The sequence below is a fragment of the Hypomesus transpacificus genome, chromosome 23 (assembly GCF_021917145.1).
Source record: "Hypomesus transpacificus isolate Combined female chromosome 23, fHypTra1, whole genome shotgun sequence".
In the NCBI taxonomy this organism is placed as follows: Eukaryota; Metazoa; Chordata; class Actinopteri; order Osmeriformes; family Osmeridae; genus Hypomesus; species Hypomesus transpacificus.
In genome coordinates, this window is record NC_061082.1 from 14,487,541 (window position 1) to 14,505,343 (window position 17,803).

The 17,803-nt window shown below is 40.0% G+C and overlaps 1 protein-coding gene across 2 annotated transcripts in view; it reads right to left on the reverse strand.

Moving 5' to 3' along the window:
- lss (lanosterol synthase (2,3-oxidosqualene-lanosterol cyclase)) overlaps positions 1–17,803 on the reverse strand; it is an 84,265-nt gene that overhangs the window by 13,869 nt on the left and 52,593 nt on the right. For both annotated transcript variants that reach the window (XM_047047536.1, XM_047047535.1), the window contains exons 14-16: positions 7,517–7,567; positions 7,193–7,345; positions 6,789–6,885 (exon numbers count right to left, since the gene is read on the reverse strand). In XM_047047536.1, coding sequence (XP_046903492.1) covers positions 6,789–6,885; positions 7,193–7,345; positions 7,517–7,567 — 301 coding nt within the window. The remainder of the gene's footprint in view (positions 1–6,788; positions 6,886–7,192; positions 7,346–7,516; positions 7,568–17,803) is intronic.

Here is a 17,803-nt window from a genome sequence, read left to right on the forward strand (position 1 = left end):
GGATTTTATCTTGTTGCTTATTGTTATATGTTGCTCTATCTGTATGCTATGTCTTGCTTGTCCTATGTTGCCCTGCATGTGTTCATTGTTCAATGATTGTCTGTATTGTAACCGTTTTTAATAACTTTCCCCAGGGACTGCGGTTGAAAATTAGCCGGCTGGCTAAAACCGGCACTTTTACTTATAACGTTGATTAATGTGCACTGTCTCTGTAAAAATAAACTAAATAAATTCAAATACAAATAATGTACATATGTCAAGAAGACTTTATGATCCGGACATTACATTAAATAATCTTCACAGATTAATAGGAAAACTCATTTTGTGCTTTATCAAGAAACATATTTTTTTATAAAATGTTCTTAACATTTAATGTCCATCCCCAGAGTATCAAACTACTTGACAAAATAAAGGCTACTTTAGAGTTAGATGGTGACCTTGACAGACTGGATTTTCTGTTTGACGTCATGATGCCTGAAGCAAGGAAATATCAAGTCAATTTATTTTACACCTTTTATGTAATGTATATGCCTAAATTTACATTTACATGTAGTCATTTTATCAGACGCTCTTATCCAGAGCGACTTACAGTAAGTACAGGGACATTCCTCCACCGAGGCAAGTAGGGTGGAATATGTTTCTATAAGAGCGCTATATACAAAATGCCCCCTTGTGGAAACCAAATGTCCCCACACTGCTTGGTGTACTTACATTTACTTTTAGTCATTTAGCAGACGATCTTATCCACAGCAAGTACAGGGACATTCACCTGAGACAAGTGGGGTGAAGTGCCTTGCCCAAGGACACAACGTCATTTGCCTCGGCCGGGAATCGAACTGGCGACCTGCAGATTACCAGCCCGATTCCCTCACCGTTCAGCCACCTGACTCCCTAAATGTATGCCGCACAAGATGCGGAATATGACGTGATGCGAGATGATGTCATTAGAAATATCACAGCACGGCAGTCGTGTCGGCTATAAGTTTGTTGAGGTTTGTTATTTGACAGCTTTATAACTATGTATTTCCAAGCTACAGGCATTGAAGTATTTTCCTAGCAATGCTTTATTTGGTAGTGGTTGTCATGTTGACTGTAAGCTGTTTTAGGAAAAGTGATAGTACTAGTACATGTATGTTTGTAACTAGATAGCCTCTTTTTTTGCTTTGTAAAAATTATGTATTTCCAAATTACAAGTGTTGAAGTATTTTCCTAGCAAAGCTTTGTTTGCTAGTGGTTTTCATGTTATGTTGCAGTCATGTTGACTGTAAGTTTTTGAGGAGAAGTACTATCATATATTTCTAACCAGACAGCCTCTTTTTTGAGATTTTCGATGTTATGTTTCAGTCATATCGACTAAGTTTTTGAGGAAAAGTACCAGTACTATATTTGTAACCAGACAGCCTCTTTTTTTACATTGTGATAATGATTATGTATTTCCAAATGACAAGTGTTGAGGTATATCCTAGCAATGCTTTGTTTGCTAGTGGTTTTCATGTTATGTTGCAGTCATGTTGACTGTAAGTTTTTGAGGAGAAGTACTACCATATATTTCTAACCAGCCTTTTTTTTTTCTATGTTATGTTTCAGTCATATCGACTACGTTTTTGAGGAAAAGTACCAGTACTATATTTGTAACCAGACAGCCTCTTTTTTACATTCTGATAATGATTATGTATTTGCAAATGACAAGTGTTGAGGTATATTCCTAGCAATGCTTTGTTTGCTAGTGGTTTTCATGTTATGTTGGAGTCATGTCAACTGTAAGTTTTTTGAGGAAAAGTGCTTGTACTATATTTGTAACCAAACAGCCTTTTTTTTTTTCTAACAATGATTATGTATTTCCAAACTACAAGTGTTGAAGTTTTTCCATTTCGATTCCTGATTGCAAGTGACAGTAAAAGATGCGCAATTGCATTAGTAGGAACACATCTTGATAGCATATGGACATAGTTTGCGTACTTTTAGTCCGGGGGGTACTTTTATTTGGGTGAAAAGAGTAGCTACTGTCATGTACCAGCGGAGGCACTGGCATGTACCACTAGCCACTGTCACGTACCACTCGCTCCACTGGCACATACCACTAGCCACTGTCACGTACCACTCCTCCACTGGTACGTACCACTAGCCACTGTCACACACCACTCGCTCCATTGGCACATACCACTAGCTACAGTACAGTACAGTTTCGGTTCTAACCGCCTCTCACATCTTTGGTGATACGTTGCGCGATTCATTTGGCCAATCACAATTAAAAAAATATAAACTCTTCGGATCTACACGATTCACTTGGTTGACATTTTCGCATTCAAAACGCAGATTTTCGCCGAAAAGTTTGCAGGTATGCTTACTCCAGAGAAACTCAGGTTTCCAAAACTGATTTATCCAGAACTGACCTTCAATGGATGTATAAACTTCTCTCAAGGACTACACTGTTCATGAACACTACAAAGATGATAGGATGATTGTTGTGTGCTAATGTGTGCTATTCTTCTTTTGTTTGCTGTGTTGACTTCATTGATGATTTAATCTAACTTGCTTTCACGTTATTATAAGTCAGTCAACCTTGGTTACCAATTTATTGTAATCTAGTGTTGCACGGTATACCAACATTTCGGTAAATTTCAATATTTTTTGTTAAAAACAGTTCGGTATTAGAATTTCCCAATGTTTGGTACTTAGGTCAAATGGGCTTCTGAAGTCTACTGTGGGACTACTTTGCCTACAGAACCGACGCTGATGGCAAACCAACTAACATTGCAAAGCCTATTTGTAAAAGTTGCTATAAAACAGTGTAGCGCAAGGGAGGAAATACTTCTAACCTCGCCAAGCACCTCAGTGACAGACATCAAGACCTACACGTAGAGTACAAAAAACTACAGGTTAGCGAATAAGCTAGCTGGCTAGCCAGCTGGTAGGATGGTGAAATACGTAGCCTATGTACAGTTGGCCTGGCTCTGCCCTCATACGTACTGCCGCTCAATTTTCATTTTGCTTCTGTACTAGGTCTGGGAATTTGGCATATAAGTCGGTTTTCTCAAATCAACTTTTTGTAGGTCCAATGAGCGAACAGAGCGAGTGGCTGTGAACGATGACGTTGATGTTGTGCGCTAGTTTGAGTTGTAGTTCAGTAATGGCGGCGGAGAAAGATGGGTTCGGTAAAAGTTTGATTTTCCAGGTACAGCAGCTAGCTCCATTACAGTAGAGGTGAAGGAGTTGGCAAAGGCGAATGCTAGCAATTGGTTATGGCAGATCCAATAGTTTTAAACTTCAACAGAGTACCCGCCTTCAAGGAAGTTAACGCTTGTCAATGGAGCAATCCCAGACCCTCTGTACAACTGAAATGTACGAGGGTCTGGTTAGGACCAGGCTAATATACGGTGTCTCTGAAGTGCAAATCCCAACAGCAAATAGAAAAACACAACAGCAAATCCTAAAACACAACGGCAAATAGGAAAATAACAGCAAATATGAAAACACTTCAACAAATTATGAAACACAACTGCATTAACTTCTACCGGAAAAGGTATGGCCTATCTAGCAGAGGACGGACTGACACCTCCTGATTAGACAGACGGACTGTCTGTCTTTTAACAGGAAATGAGTACTTTCTCACTACCTTGCTAGACCGCATCCGAAGTGAAAAACACGGAAAAGCGCCTATTTTGAAAACATGAGTGCTCCCGAAGATACTTTAGCTATTTTAAGAATGATTTTGATGCAGGGAATCACGTCTCACCTCATCCAGTTGTAAATAGTCTTTGCTTCAGTACAACCCTGCTTCTCTCAAACGTGACTTCAAAGTACGTTTCCTCATCCTGATGTTGTGATTGGTTGACAATATATCAACTATCACGTTGTATGTATGCATGCCCTGTAGGGCTGTCCCCACTTGGTCCACTAGTCGATTTTCTGGTCGATATGCTCTTGGTCGACTAAGATTGTTTTAGTGGAGCTGCCATATGGCAGTGTGAGATCCGATTCCCGCTTGTGTCATCATTGCTGAATTAACGAAATGTTCAACAGAAATTGTAGATTATATGATTTAAGACAAATAAACCAACTCAAAAAATATATAATTTTAAAGAAAAGGTGTTACTGTTTTCCCTTTCGTTAATCTGCGCTTTGTTTTGTTTTGGTATTTTGCACACGGCACAAGCACATTTGGCTGCAGAACTACAAACTCTTCCATAGCCTACTTTGTTGTGTTATTAGTCAAAATGGCAAAGACATCTGTGGTATGGTGGCATTTCATTAAAGTACATTTACATTTACAAAGTACCAGGTGACTCGAAACATTTTGAATGCAAACTCTGCCAACAACGGTATATTTTTTATAGTTCGACGTCGAAAATGATGTAGCCTACCACCTGAAAAACATAAGTTGGTCTAGCCTACTTCACTCATGCTAACGTGCTGGGTTGAAAAAGGAATATGCCTATTATAAGAATCACGTTTTAGTCAAGTTTTGGTCGACCAAAGAAAATCTTAGTCGGGGACAGCCCTAATGCCCTGCATCAAAATAATTAATAAAAATAGCAAAAGTATCTTCGCGATTACTCATGTTAGGAGATTTTCCGTGTTTCTCACCTCTCCTTCCTGTTAAAAGACAGACAGTCCGTCTGCCCAATCAGGAGGGTCCGTCCTCTACTTGATAGGCCCTACCTTTTTCGGTAGAAGTTAATGCCGTTGTGGTTTATGATTTGTTGAAGTGTTTTCATATTTGCTGTTGTGTTTTCCTATTTGCCGTTTTTGTTTTTCTATTTGCTGTTGTGCTTTATGATTTGTCGAAGTGTTTTCCTATTTGCTGTCGTGTTTTCCTATTTGCCGTTGTGTTTTATGATTTTGTTGAAATGATTCCTATTTGCCGTTGTGTTTTATGATTTGCTGTTGTTATTTGCACTTCAGGGCCTCGGTACCTATGCCCTACCCTACTGTATTGTAAATAGCATGACAAGCAAGCATATTAGAAAACATTCCAAAGTTCCAAAACGACATATATATTAAGCTACAGTTATTTTGGGGTATCATTTTGTGCTTTTTAAAACAGTCACTAGCTAAATAGCAAGTAGACTACGAGCTAGCTACATGTAACGTGGCTCAGACAGAACGGACGATTAAAAAGGACACACTCCCATTGTAAATTTAGCGAACATACCATTGCCTGTAGTTAACATAATGCCCCTGGCAAAAAAAGTTAGGTTGCCGGAGTAACATTTAAGTGGAAATGGCCTGTGGATAAAATCATTGTCGTTTTGGCTGTTAATTTGAAAATGTGATCAACCCTAGTAGACTGTCTGTTTAGGATCTATTAAGTATCGAGTATCGAATCAGTATAATTTCAGTTTCAAGTATCGTTTTGGTATCGAGTATTGTGATACTAAACTTGGTATTGGTATCAAAGTAAACATTTTGGTATCATGACTCCATTGTAATCTACTAACAAAACAATGTATTAATGTGGTGTAGATACATTATGAAGTATATGCAAGGTATAGACTCCGCTTTGACCCACAACTTCAAAACACCGGCAAAAGTATATCCGACTAGCTATATTTCTTACTTAAATTGGCATGAAGTGATTTATATCGTGTGTTTGATTAAACTACACATAAAACAAACTGTTGTTAGTTTACCACTAGACCCTTCCAGTTTAGACAAGCCGGGATTCTTTCCCCCTCTTCCTGCTTTCACCTTTCCATTGTTCCAATTGTTAAATTTGCTATCCAACTTTAATACTAAAACAATTACATATCCAGTAGTGTTCATTATATGTCCATTTACTTCAATAGATCATTGTGTATAATGTTTTAAACTACGTAATTTATTCCCTCATGTTATCTGATATGCTCTACTCTTACAACAAATTAATTCCTTCAGAATACTGATTATTACATACATTACCCATAAGGTTTCCTTGGTTCCTAAACCAAATGTCAAGGTGATGCCCCGATACCTCAATACTTGATTACATATCAAGTATATCTATTCTGAAATAGGCTCATACATTGACAAACTGCCCTTTGCACTACTCTTTCATTCGTTGTACTGTGCTGTGCTGTTCAATAACAATAAAGTTGAATCAATCAAGTATATCTATTCTGAAATAGGCTCATACATTGAAAAACTGCCCTTTGCACTACTCTTTCATTCATTGTACTGTGCTGTGCTGTTCAATAACAATAAAGTTGAATCTAATCTAATCCCCCCAAAAATGACCACACGCCGCTACATAGCAATTTGAAAATGTCTCAGATGTATGATATGACTGACTCATCCAAATATTGTTTCAATGTTGCGAAACACTAAACTTACCTACCACAATGCAACTAAGAAACATGTCTGTTGCCTGCTGAATACTGCTATAATGTAAAAAACTCTAATTGCATCTTTCAAATCTTTCTTGTTAATACTTGTAATTCTTGAATACATGACATGGTAAGGACACCACATGCAATGAAGACTGTGCAGAATAATTTCCTAGTTTCACATTACATTTACATTTAGTCATTTAGCAGACGCTCTTATCCAGAGCGACTTACAGTAAGTACAGGGACATTCTCCCTGAGGCAAGTAGGGTGAAGTGCCTTGCCCAAGGACACAACATCATTTGGCACGGCCAGGAATTGAACCAACAACCTTCTGATTAATAGCCAGATTCCCTAACCGCTCAGCCATCTGACCTCAATCTTGAATCTTGAGTTTCAAGCTTGAATCTTCTACTATAGTTAGTCTGGCTCAAAATATTGCCTACTGCCATGTCTACTTAAGGTAAGATAATGTAAACTCACCAAATACTTCTGAAGGATTCAAGAGTTCCAGTAGTCTTCCTCCTCTTTTAGTCTCATAGGTGGCAAAGCCACCGTCAGTGTTTCTCATACTCAGCAACTACAACAGATAATGATTTACTTTAGATAGCATAGGGGACCCAAATGCGTTCCATTTCCAGGGACAGTGATGTGCAGTCCCTAATTTGATTATTTTGTGTTTCTTGTTTGCATGGTGTCAGTTTGTTCCTACTAGAACCAGACTCCCCACAAGGTACATGAAGTCCAGGGTGTGAAAATTAACGACATCTCACAAAGTATGCTCATTCTGTTATTCAACTTATTCAGAGTGAAATTTTCAGTGAAATCAACACTCTAGAAGTGTTTGGCCTTCATTGTCACAGAGTTGTGGGCTCAGTGTCACTCACCACATTCACAGCATCATAGAGGCGCTCTGAGGTGGCATCCTGACTTGTGATAGAAGGACAGAGCTCCTGAAGCAGCATCATTGACTTCAGCCCTTCTGCCGTACAGTCAGCTACAATCCAGCCACAGTCACGTGTACTAAAAGGGAACCCTCCCTAAAACACACATCGACCAAGGACAAACATATAGGATGTAGCCTACATTGAAACATAATCATTGAGTGACTCACGCATAAACACAACCCCTTTTTTTTTTTTTTTACATCTGCAGATGCTGAATTATTAAACCACATACACTTCAAATGATTATTAACAATGAATCTTGACCTTGTTCATCTGTCTGTAGTACTTCTGATATTGGGGAGGGTTGTCAGGTATCTGAAGACATTAGAAAACTGTCAGTTTCATCAGTTTCATGCAAAAACATTCCATAGCCATTATGTGTTTCTGTGTGTATGCTGTTTTAGAATGTGTCAACAAGTAAAATAAATGTATTGACGATCATAACAGGTAATTAGTCAATGAAGCTTTTAGAGAACATAGAGGGTGCGGAAAAGGAACCACAAAGGCACCGTGGTACCACTAATGGCTGGAATCCACTGACTGCAAAGCACCGAGAAGCACCCCACTGCTTAAATTGGGCATGAGGCAGTTTCCACTAGAAGCACATTTCTCAGTGCCTGTCACCATAGCGTTTTTTGCTCCTCTGCACTTTTGTCATCAGATTTAAAGCTGACACAGTAGCCTTCATAAACATGGCATAGGCTATACTTAGACAAGGCTGCTTGTTCCTACAACAGCCGTTGCAACAGCTTCCCAACATTTGTATTTTTGCTATTACGTACATGCAGGGGGTGCTACAACTCCCTGTAGGCCTAAGCTACTTCTCAATGACTAACAGACTAACTTTGTGTCATCCATCTTCCAGCATTCTCAGCCTGTTTGCAATCCAGGGGTTTGGTGTCTGAACTTTGTAATAGAATTTTAAGATGTATGTACAATTAATGCGTTACAAATGTGGTTCATTGATGAGAAACATGCTGGAACAACAACTTGTCTACTTTGGTGACGTGGTTGATTACGTTACTGTTGATCAACTGTCCATCATCGTATAAAGCCCGCCCTGACAATTTGATTGGTCCGAACAGCTCCTGTTCGGACGTAGTTTTTCCCCAACCGAGGTTCTCCAGACCCAACTTCCCGACCAAAATATTTTAGTTGTGGGCGGGGCTAATTTGGGCTGGCAGTCAGGGTACTGATTACTGGTAAACTGCGTATAAATTATTATTTTGGAAAGTGTCCCACAGTCTATCAAATTTGCAAGCGGGTTGCGTAAAAAAATCAACCAGTTGACAAAACAATCTCTGCAGAAAGCAAGCCAAGGGCAGAGCTTCGCAATGCTTCACAGCCTGTGGACAAGGTCCAATTGGTGGAAGTGGGTGCCGAAAGGAATATGGCTACGCTTCAAGTCGCTTCATGGGTTTTCGTGGCACTTCACAGCCAGTTGATTCCTGTCGTTAAGGCCAGGATCCACTACAGTGTTGTTTTTTCACTTAAATTTGCCTGCTTCGCTCCCCGCTAGTGGCTTCATGAGAATAATGGGTGTGGAGGTGCGCCTAACACATACTTCCTTCTTGTGCTAGCTGTGTTAGGCTAGCTAGTTTTGTTTGCTCTGATATTGCTCATCTACAAATGCAAATGCATATTACTTACTAAACAGTGCTACAAATGTGTGCTGTGTGTTTTTCTGAAATATTGGAACAGGGAATGTGATGCGGCAATTATACAATCAAAGCAATACTCATCTTACTATAGATAGCTATGTAGGGGTGGAGACACATGAACATAGATCCTGATGGTTATGGAGATAACTCCAGTTCTATGAGTGTAGCGGAGCCCCATAGCTCTACTCCTTGTGATCAACTAGGACAAAGTCAACTAGGACTACAAGCTTACATGTATCCATCGCAGGTACCCTGTATAAGAGGGTGCCAGCCCGCTGCTCATTCTCCCAAAACTATTGAAAACAGCCAGGTTGAAATAAGGCGAGCTGGGCTAGCAACCCTATGGAGCTCTGCTCCATTCATAGAACTGGAGTTATCTCCATTACCATTATTCTACATCATGGAGCTCTGCCCCATAGTGGAGCTCTACACTAAGTGGTTTTGGCAGATCGAGTGAGGCCAGGTATACTCCTGACAAGAATGCCGCCGAGACACCATGGATTACAAAAATGACCATGTCTACCAGTGGCTCTCCAACCCTGCACCTGCCCGCAGAATGAGCACAACACGCCAAACTGATTGCTTCTCCAGCGGCCTCTCAACTGACAAATCTGCAAATGAAAGTGCATCCACAGGTACCGCAAATCGTTTATCTCAGGGGGGGACACCGGCCTCAAAACAGAAGAAGAGACTGACGCGGAGGGGTGGAAAGAAACACCGACTACGCAGGACGAAGGGGGCGGGCACAGAGGTATCCAACGTGGTAAACCTATCCAAAAGACCGCTTAGTGCAGAACAGACTGACGTTCTTTCAAAGGGTCTTTCTTTTGTTCCATCGAGGCACACTGATCCCTTCATGACAAAGATTTATGTAACCCAGGGTTACAGGGCACAAATGTATTAAATGTAAAATTACATTATTTATAAAGAGTAACAAATAATTAACTATTATATTCACAAAAGTAATATACAAGAGCTATTATTTCTTTGTTGATTAAGAAAAGTGATGCTGGTGTGGTTTGGTCCCAGGTTGATGCTGTGGATCCATGTACATATTTGTTTCATGTTTTTATGTTGGGATAACTTGCTGTGGGTGAATGTGCATCTTTTGGGGTGCAGGCGGGAAAGTTTGGGGTTTCGCGTGCTCTCGCGCGGAGAAAGGGACGCTAACCGAACTAGAGGGAGACGAGAGACTACTGTAGAAAGAAAGAAAAACAAATAGGATTTTACTGAGAAGAAAGAAAGAGACGAAGATAATGATTTAGTTAGCTAGTAATAAATGTTATTGTTTTGTGAATGAGTATTGATTGAGAGAATATTTGTTATTTTGCTTAAAGCGAAAGTTTTGTTTTCCTGTCTTGGTTTGTTTTTTTACGGTTGGCTAGCCGAAGAAGTTCTGCTACAGTACGGTTGGAGAACTGTTAGCTGCCTCAGCTGTGTCCTTTTTTTCCCCTCCTAAATTCTTCTACATTCCCTGGGGAAAATCCAGCGAACTGACTTGGATTTCGTCTGCTACACCCGATCGGTTCTTTGAGTACCAGTGTTAGAGTGTTGTGAACTGGAAGGCCTTACCGAGTCATCTACGGGTTGCTAGCTACTGTAGCCAACAATTTGCTGGCTGCCTCTGAGAGATCAAGCAGAAAGAGCCTTGCTACGACTGGTAGGACAAGACCTGATTCTATTTGATTTGTATTTTTTGACTACCCTGGAGCCAGATACTTGGACTGATCACTTTTGTGTTGGTTTGTTGTTTTGAAAGACTTGTACAAAAATCTTTGTGAGTGCGCGTGAGTCCACGCTGCAGCACTGTGGTTTGTACTTATGCTGTTATTTAAAGATGAGGTTGGAGTGAGGGATTTTTTTTGGAATTGGTTGTTCTACTACTTGACTTGTGTATTGATATATTTGTTGTTTTTTATACTTGTACTTTCAATCAAATCAATAATCCCCTCATTTAATTAAGAGTAAAATAATATCCAAAAAGTCAATCCCATTTTCCAAAATAAGAGTCCCACAATCAAATCAATATAATATAGTGATAATCCCATAGATATTTTAAAAGCAGAAATAAACCCCAAGATAATAAGAATAAATAGATAGAACTTGAGGGAATCAGGAAAAACAATTAATTGACACTTTCACATTGATTTGGGGAATTACTATTCTTTGTGTTATTGTCATTAAGTCAATTGCAATTGTTGTTTGTTTTGTTAACGTGTGTTTTTTTTCCTGAGAAGGAAAAAATAAAACAGAGGTAATAGAGAAACAAAATATAAAAATAATAACAACAACAATTCTATTACCTCTGAAATATAGCCAACGTGTTCTGAGTGTTTCATTCTGTAGTGCAAACAGTGCCATCTTTTCAAAGAACCACATATTCTGATACATCTCCCATTGATCATCATATTATTCTCTGTAGCGGTGTTAAAGTTAGACACTCTTTACATGTAACTTTTCAAGTTTTTTTGATCTATTAAATTGAGGTCTTTCTTTACAATAAGCCCCGTGCCCCCTAGTTTCTAGGGATGATTCGGCTAAGAGACACTTTCGGCCGAAAAGTACTTTTATGCCCCCGATGTTTAATCCCTCGGTCCAGACCTTCTGCCGTCTGGTTGATCAGGATGATCAGCACTAATCAATTTACAAGATATCTACATTTCTATCCAAACCTTTCTTTCAAAGAGCGCGAAGCTTTACGTGCTCTTAATGAGGATGAGTCCATTGTGATAAAGCCTGCTGACAAGGGATGCGCGCTAGTAATACAAGACAAGGCGACATATCGCAAAGAAATTCTCAATCTACTTGGAAACCAGGAGTTCTATGCCTCCCTTTCGTGTGATCCAACTAACTGTTTCTTCAATATGATCAAACAAATTCTGAATAGTGGAAGGTCAGATAATTATTAACTATTAACAAAAAATGTATTTGACTTTGTACTACAAGCACATTCCGTACAACCTATCTTTTATACTTTGCCCAAAATACATAAGAAATAAGCAGGCACCATTCCCGGGCGTCCAATTGTGGCCGGCTGTCAATCTCTAACTGAAGCCATCTCTCAATATGTAGACTGGTATATAAAGCCAATCGTCTGAACGTTGCCTTCATACTTAAGAGACACCTCAGATTTTCTGAGCAAATTGATGAATGTCCATGTATCTGACAATTACCTGTTATGCACTATGGATGTAACGTGTCTGTATACCAACATCGCCCACGACCTAGGCTTGTCTGCCATGATTTTAAACATTATTTAAAATCTTGTGATGTTGATGAGCGTCCAGCGACATTCCTATGGGACTTGGCACACTGTGTGCTGACCATGAACTATTTCAAATTTTAAAATAACTTCTACCACCAGGTGAAGGGTACAACAATGGGTTCTCCATTTGCCCCTAACTACGCAAACCTGTTCATGGGCAAGTTTTAGATGAACTTTGTTTATTCCTCTGAAAATGTCTTTAACTACTGTCTAAAATGTTGGTTCCAATATATTGATGATGTTTCCTTTATCTTTAGCGGTACAGTGGAACAACTTAACCAATTTCATGAATTCCTGAACTCTAGACTTGACTCCATACGATTTACGTTGGAATTTGACATGTCCTTTATATCATTTCTCGATGTTCAGGTCTCTAGATCTAAGGGGCAGGTCTTACAGACGTCAGTGTTTCGGAAACCCACAGACAGAAATAACTTTTTACACTCAAAAAGCTACCACCCTCCCTCTATGAAAAATAGTAATATACGCCTCCCATATAGTAAATTTTTACGTATGAGGAGAATTTGCAGCACTGAAGTAGAATTCGAAGGTCAGGCCAACATTTTGTACGACCGTTTCATTCCTAAAGGCTATGATAAGATCAATCTGGATTGAATAAGGTACGCATCATAGAGCGAGAACTTTTCAAAAAGAAAGAAACTACTTCAGAAAACCAAATTGTCTTGTCTACGACTTTTTCACCCCTGTCGTCCGAGGTCAAGTCTATAGTCAAAAAACATTGGCATATTCTATCTAGCGACTCACAGATCGGTCAATCGTTCAAAAATCCTCTACTTTTTGCCTATAGAAGATTTCCAAACTTGAGATACGCTGGTGAGAGCAGACTCGAATACTGCGCCAACCAATTGGTTTACAAATCTTGATCCTGGCAATTTCCCCTGCAGGGGTTGCGTTAATTGTAATGTAATGATCAAGGGTAATTCCTTCCTACACCCGCGGACTGGCAAATCATTCCCCGCGAGGGGGAGAATCACTTGCCGCACGACGTTTGTCGTGTACCTATTTAAATGCCCATGCGGATTTTGTTATGTTGGAAAAACAAAAAGCGAATTGAGAGTAAGAATAAATCAACGCAAAAGTAATATACATAATCACGACATTAAATCATCTGTAGCAAGACATTTGAATGAATCTGGGCACGACGTCTGCACCTTGAAATTTCAAGGCATAGAGGCAGTGAAGGCTCTTAAACGGGGTGGTGACAGAGAGCACTATCTCCTTCAGCGGGAGGCCTACTGGAATTTTATGTTTCAAACAGTAATGGTTTGAATGAAGAGCTAGTTTTGAACAGTTTTTTATAATCTCTCTGTGTAAAGAAGTGTATATAGTCACTGGGTTATGCACATGAGTAATGTGGAGCATATTGCTTATTGTTGAATTAGGATACTACAGGAGAGGTGGCTGAAGTGGCTGTTGCATTACCTCAATCATTCGGTTTGCATTTTTGTTTAGCCTACTTGATTTTTCAACGTATTTAGTATAGTCTGAAGTACTGTGCCTTGTGTGCGAATATGTTGTGAATCTGCGCACCTGTTGATGTCATGTGATTCACTTGTAACCCTTGACCCTTAACCCCTCTATGATAAAAAGCATCCGTTCTGGTGTTCACGCTACACACTGATGATGGCTTAGGCCGAAACGCGTCTGTTTGTTTGTTAATAAACTGGTCTAAAGAAGCAACGAGACAACATTTTACATTTAGTCATTTAGCAGACGCTTTTATCCAGAGCGACTTACAGTAAGTACAGGGAAATTCCCCCCGAGGCAAGTAGGGTGAAGTGCCAAAGACACAACGTAATTTTCGGCGCAGCCGGGAATCGAACTGGCGACTTTCAGATTGCTAGCCCGATTCCCTACCGCTCAGCCACCTGACTCCCTAGGTCAAGGGGGCAAAAACTATCTCAGCTTGCAGCTCTGGGCCCTGAACATCCAACTGATGACCTTGGGTACATATGCAGGGAAAGGGCGTGGTCTGGTCAGCCAAGATGATCGGTTGGATGTGCAGGGGCCAGAACTGTGAGCTGAGATTGTCCCCCCTTCCCCCCTTCGTGAGTTTCTCAATCGCTTAACCTTAGTTAGAGGAAGGAGTAAGCTTGTTTTGAGAGAAACAAAACACATGGGTAAGCTGTTAATAAGCTCAACATAGTTTACATAGAGCCTCCAGCAATGTGGACAGTTTCCAACTGGGCACTGACATGCTCTGAGGGGTCTGAGCCTGTACGTACCAGTCAGGAAACGTTTAACTAATGGATGGCTGAAGAGAGTCATCCTAGCAAAACCTTTGTGACAAGCTGAGACTACATATACTTTTACGGTACCAACGGCCAGTCCCTTCATATCAGTGGTTGTCAGCAGCATTAAAATGTTTCAACCTGGCGAGACTGGGTCATTGTTTTGTCCTTCACACCACTGAGAAATTATCCCTTCGCAGTAGATTGTGTGTGTGCGCTTTGTATAGTTTGAATGACCTCTGTGTTCTAAGAGGTCCCTCTCAGTCTTCATATGGGCTCAAAACGAGATCAGAAGTATTGCGAATGCATGTATGACGATCCACAAATGTAAAAGGTGTTCCACAAATGTAAATCAAGATCCACAAATGTAATTCACTGTCCACTACCTTTTTCTAACTAAATATTTGCTAGACATTTTCAGAGGGATTGAGTAAAATTAACAACATAAAGATTTGTAAATAGGGCCATAAAAAGCTGAACTTTAGGCCAATTTAGGGTTCTCCGTTTTCCTAAATACGGACACATGGGAACACCCCCGTCTACGTGGAACACCCTCTCCCAGCTTGACGTGCACCTTCTGAATTTTCTAACTATCCGTTGTGATTTTGGATAGTTACGGATACCCCCTTGGCTGTGATTGGTCAGTATTAAGAACTGCTTGCGTCAGGGTCAGGGTTGCCGTGATAAACAGGACGAACAGAATCCTTTGACCACCATTGCTGTACGTTTTTACAATTCATACTTCAGCTAAACAGTACATGTAAATCAGCATCTGACTTAAAATGTGGCGAGAAATGGGCAGTGTAATTGCTGGAAATATGCGTATTTAATTGATGAAACGGCTAATTTATAAATTTGCTCCTACTTCTCGATAACCTAGGTAAATAAACACTCGACGACGACTTCCACACAAAGACGGTTTCTCTTTGACAAAAAAACGTTGCGCCACCTACTCTTCTGGCAGTGAATTGTTTTCAGCACCGTATCCGTCCATATACGTCCGTATCCATCTGTATCCGTCCGCCCATTCGTAAACGGAGTTGGAGTAGCACATTGCGGCCTTTAGATCATGTGACTTTTGGCAGGGATTTGACACGTGACTTTTTGCACGGATTTGACTCTAGGCTCAAGATCACGCCCAAAGTTTTGCAATTGTAAATCGCGTTCCACAAATGTAAAACGGGTTCCGTAAATGTTAAACAGGTTCCACAAATGTGAAACACATTCCGCAAATTTGAAACACGTTCCGCAAATTTAAAACCGTTTGCACAAATTTAAAATACGTTTTTTTTTTAAGTAGTAGGTCAATTGCTACATATATAGTAAAGATATGGAAAACAAAGGATACTGAAGCAAATTGCTGCATTTTTTATTCATACTTGTACATAATTTTGTAGTCAAAGTTAAAAGGTGTTATTTCTGTTAAATGATTAAATCCTGATTCATGTGAACAAATGATTCAAACTTCAAAGATAAAAGTTCATACGTTTTGTAATGCTCCCTGTTATTAGTGTTTTTAAGTCAGTGTGTTATGAGTGACAATGTATGCTTCTGAGCAAGGGCGTAATTATATGGGGGGACAGGGGGACACTTCCCCCCCAATATTTAAAGAAGGACAATTTGTCCCCCCCAATATTTGTTCATACTGTATGATTATGCAGGCAATATCGATGACTGCTAGCCTACGTCTTTCTTTCCAGCTCTGAAAATATCAAATCCCGGCCAGGTAATTTCCCAAATCCATTCAACTTGCCTTACACTATACATTAACGAAACCTATTTTTCCTGAAATACATGTCATGTTTTCTCTATAGCTCATACGTCAATGAGTGAGTTAGCAGCGCAACATCAGACAGACATTTGGCAAGTATTTATGTATGGTAAATATCCAGTATTTGGCTAACATAATCTCTGAGATAAGGACTAGGTGATTTACACTAGAGAATTGTAGAATTAGTGCAAATTTCGATTGCAATACTATACAGCTTGTATGGGACTTTTGACAAGCTAGCCGACAGCAACCTACAGTATACAGGCTAGCATGTAGCTTGGCTTTACAGCAAACTGGGATATCAGTCATGCAGTGACAGGTTAGTCAAACGTACCAAAGCTTTGACAGCGTTTTGGGCTACGTTCCTGTTCTCTGAATTGGGCTATCTAGCAAGTTATTTTAGACTCCTGTTTCTCCCTTCATCATTTTCATCCGTATGGAATTATGTTGCTGTTGTATTTTGCAGTATAGTGGCCAAAAATGAACGAGACTTCAGCAGCTGACGTCCGTTATTTCTTTGGAAAGAAAAAAAAATATGTTTCTGGAGATGTTAGACATTATTAACAGAGTAGTAGTTTATTTAATATGTTTTAAGGTACAGGACACCAGGCGGACATTAACAGCTCTTAGCTGACATTGTGAGTGAATGTATATGGGTAAGATGGGGTAATAAGCCCAACACAGAATGTCCCACAGCTGTCCCCCCGGATGTTTGATTGACTATCTCGCCCTTGCTTCTGAGTGAGAATTGTTGCCAGTGTTGTGGTGTAACAAGCTTATGTTGAGACATGTATAAAGTGTTTTGGTGGTTTGAGTTAGTTTTGGAGGAGTTTGGCCCACCTGCATGTTGTTAATGCAGACTGTGTGAAGAGTTTTGAAAAATTGACTTCAGTTTTGACCTAAGCAATCAAAAAAACGAATGTGTTTACTGTAATCTTGAGTCTAGTAACTTCTACTTCTTCCTGCAAGATATCTGGTATCAAAGCTGGACACAATGCTAGCATTATTAAGCTAAACAATATTCGAACACTTATGAACCAGCCAGAGACCAGTTCACACCTTTGGTAGGTTCACACCTTTGGTCGGTGTGAATGAAGGATCGGGGAGTTGATAACCCAGCTTTCCCCAATCAACTTCAGAGACAGGACACCTCCTAAAGGCCGAAATATGCTTCTGCGTCTCCGTTTCCGTTTGTGAGACGTAGTCGAGTGTTTATTTACCTAAGTTACCGAGAAGTTGTAGCAAATTTACAAATTAGCTGTTTCATCAATAAAATGTGCAAATTTTCAGCAACTATACTGCCCATTTCTCGTCAAATTTTAATTCAGATGCTGATTTACATGTACTGTTTAGCTGAAATATGAATTGTAAAAACTTACAGCAATGGCTTCTGTCAAAGGATTCGGTTCGTCCTGTTTTTCACGGCAACCCCGCCCCCGCCCCTGACGCAAGCGGTTCTTAATAGTGACCTATCACAGCCAAGGGGGTCTCCGTAGCTCTCCGAAATTACGACGGATAGTTAGTAAATTCAGGAGGTGCACGTCAAGCTCTCTGAGGCTCTCCGAGGGCTGACGGAGAGCTCGTAGAGGGCGTTCCACGGAG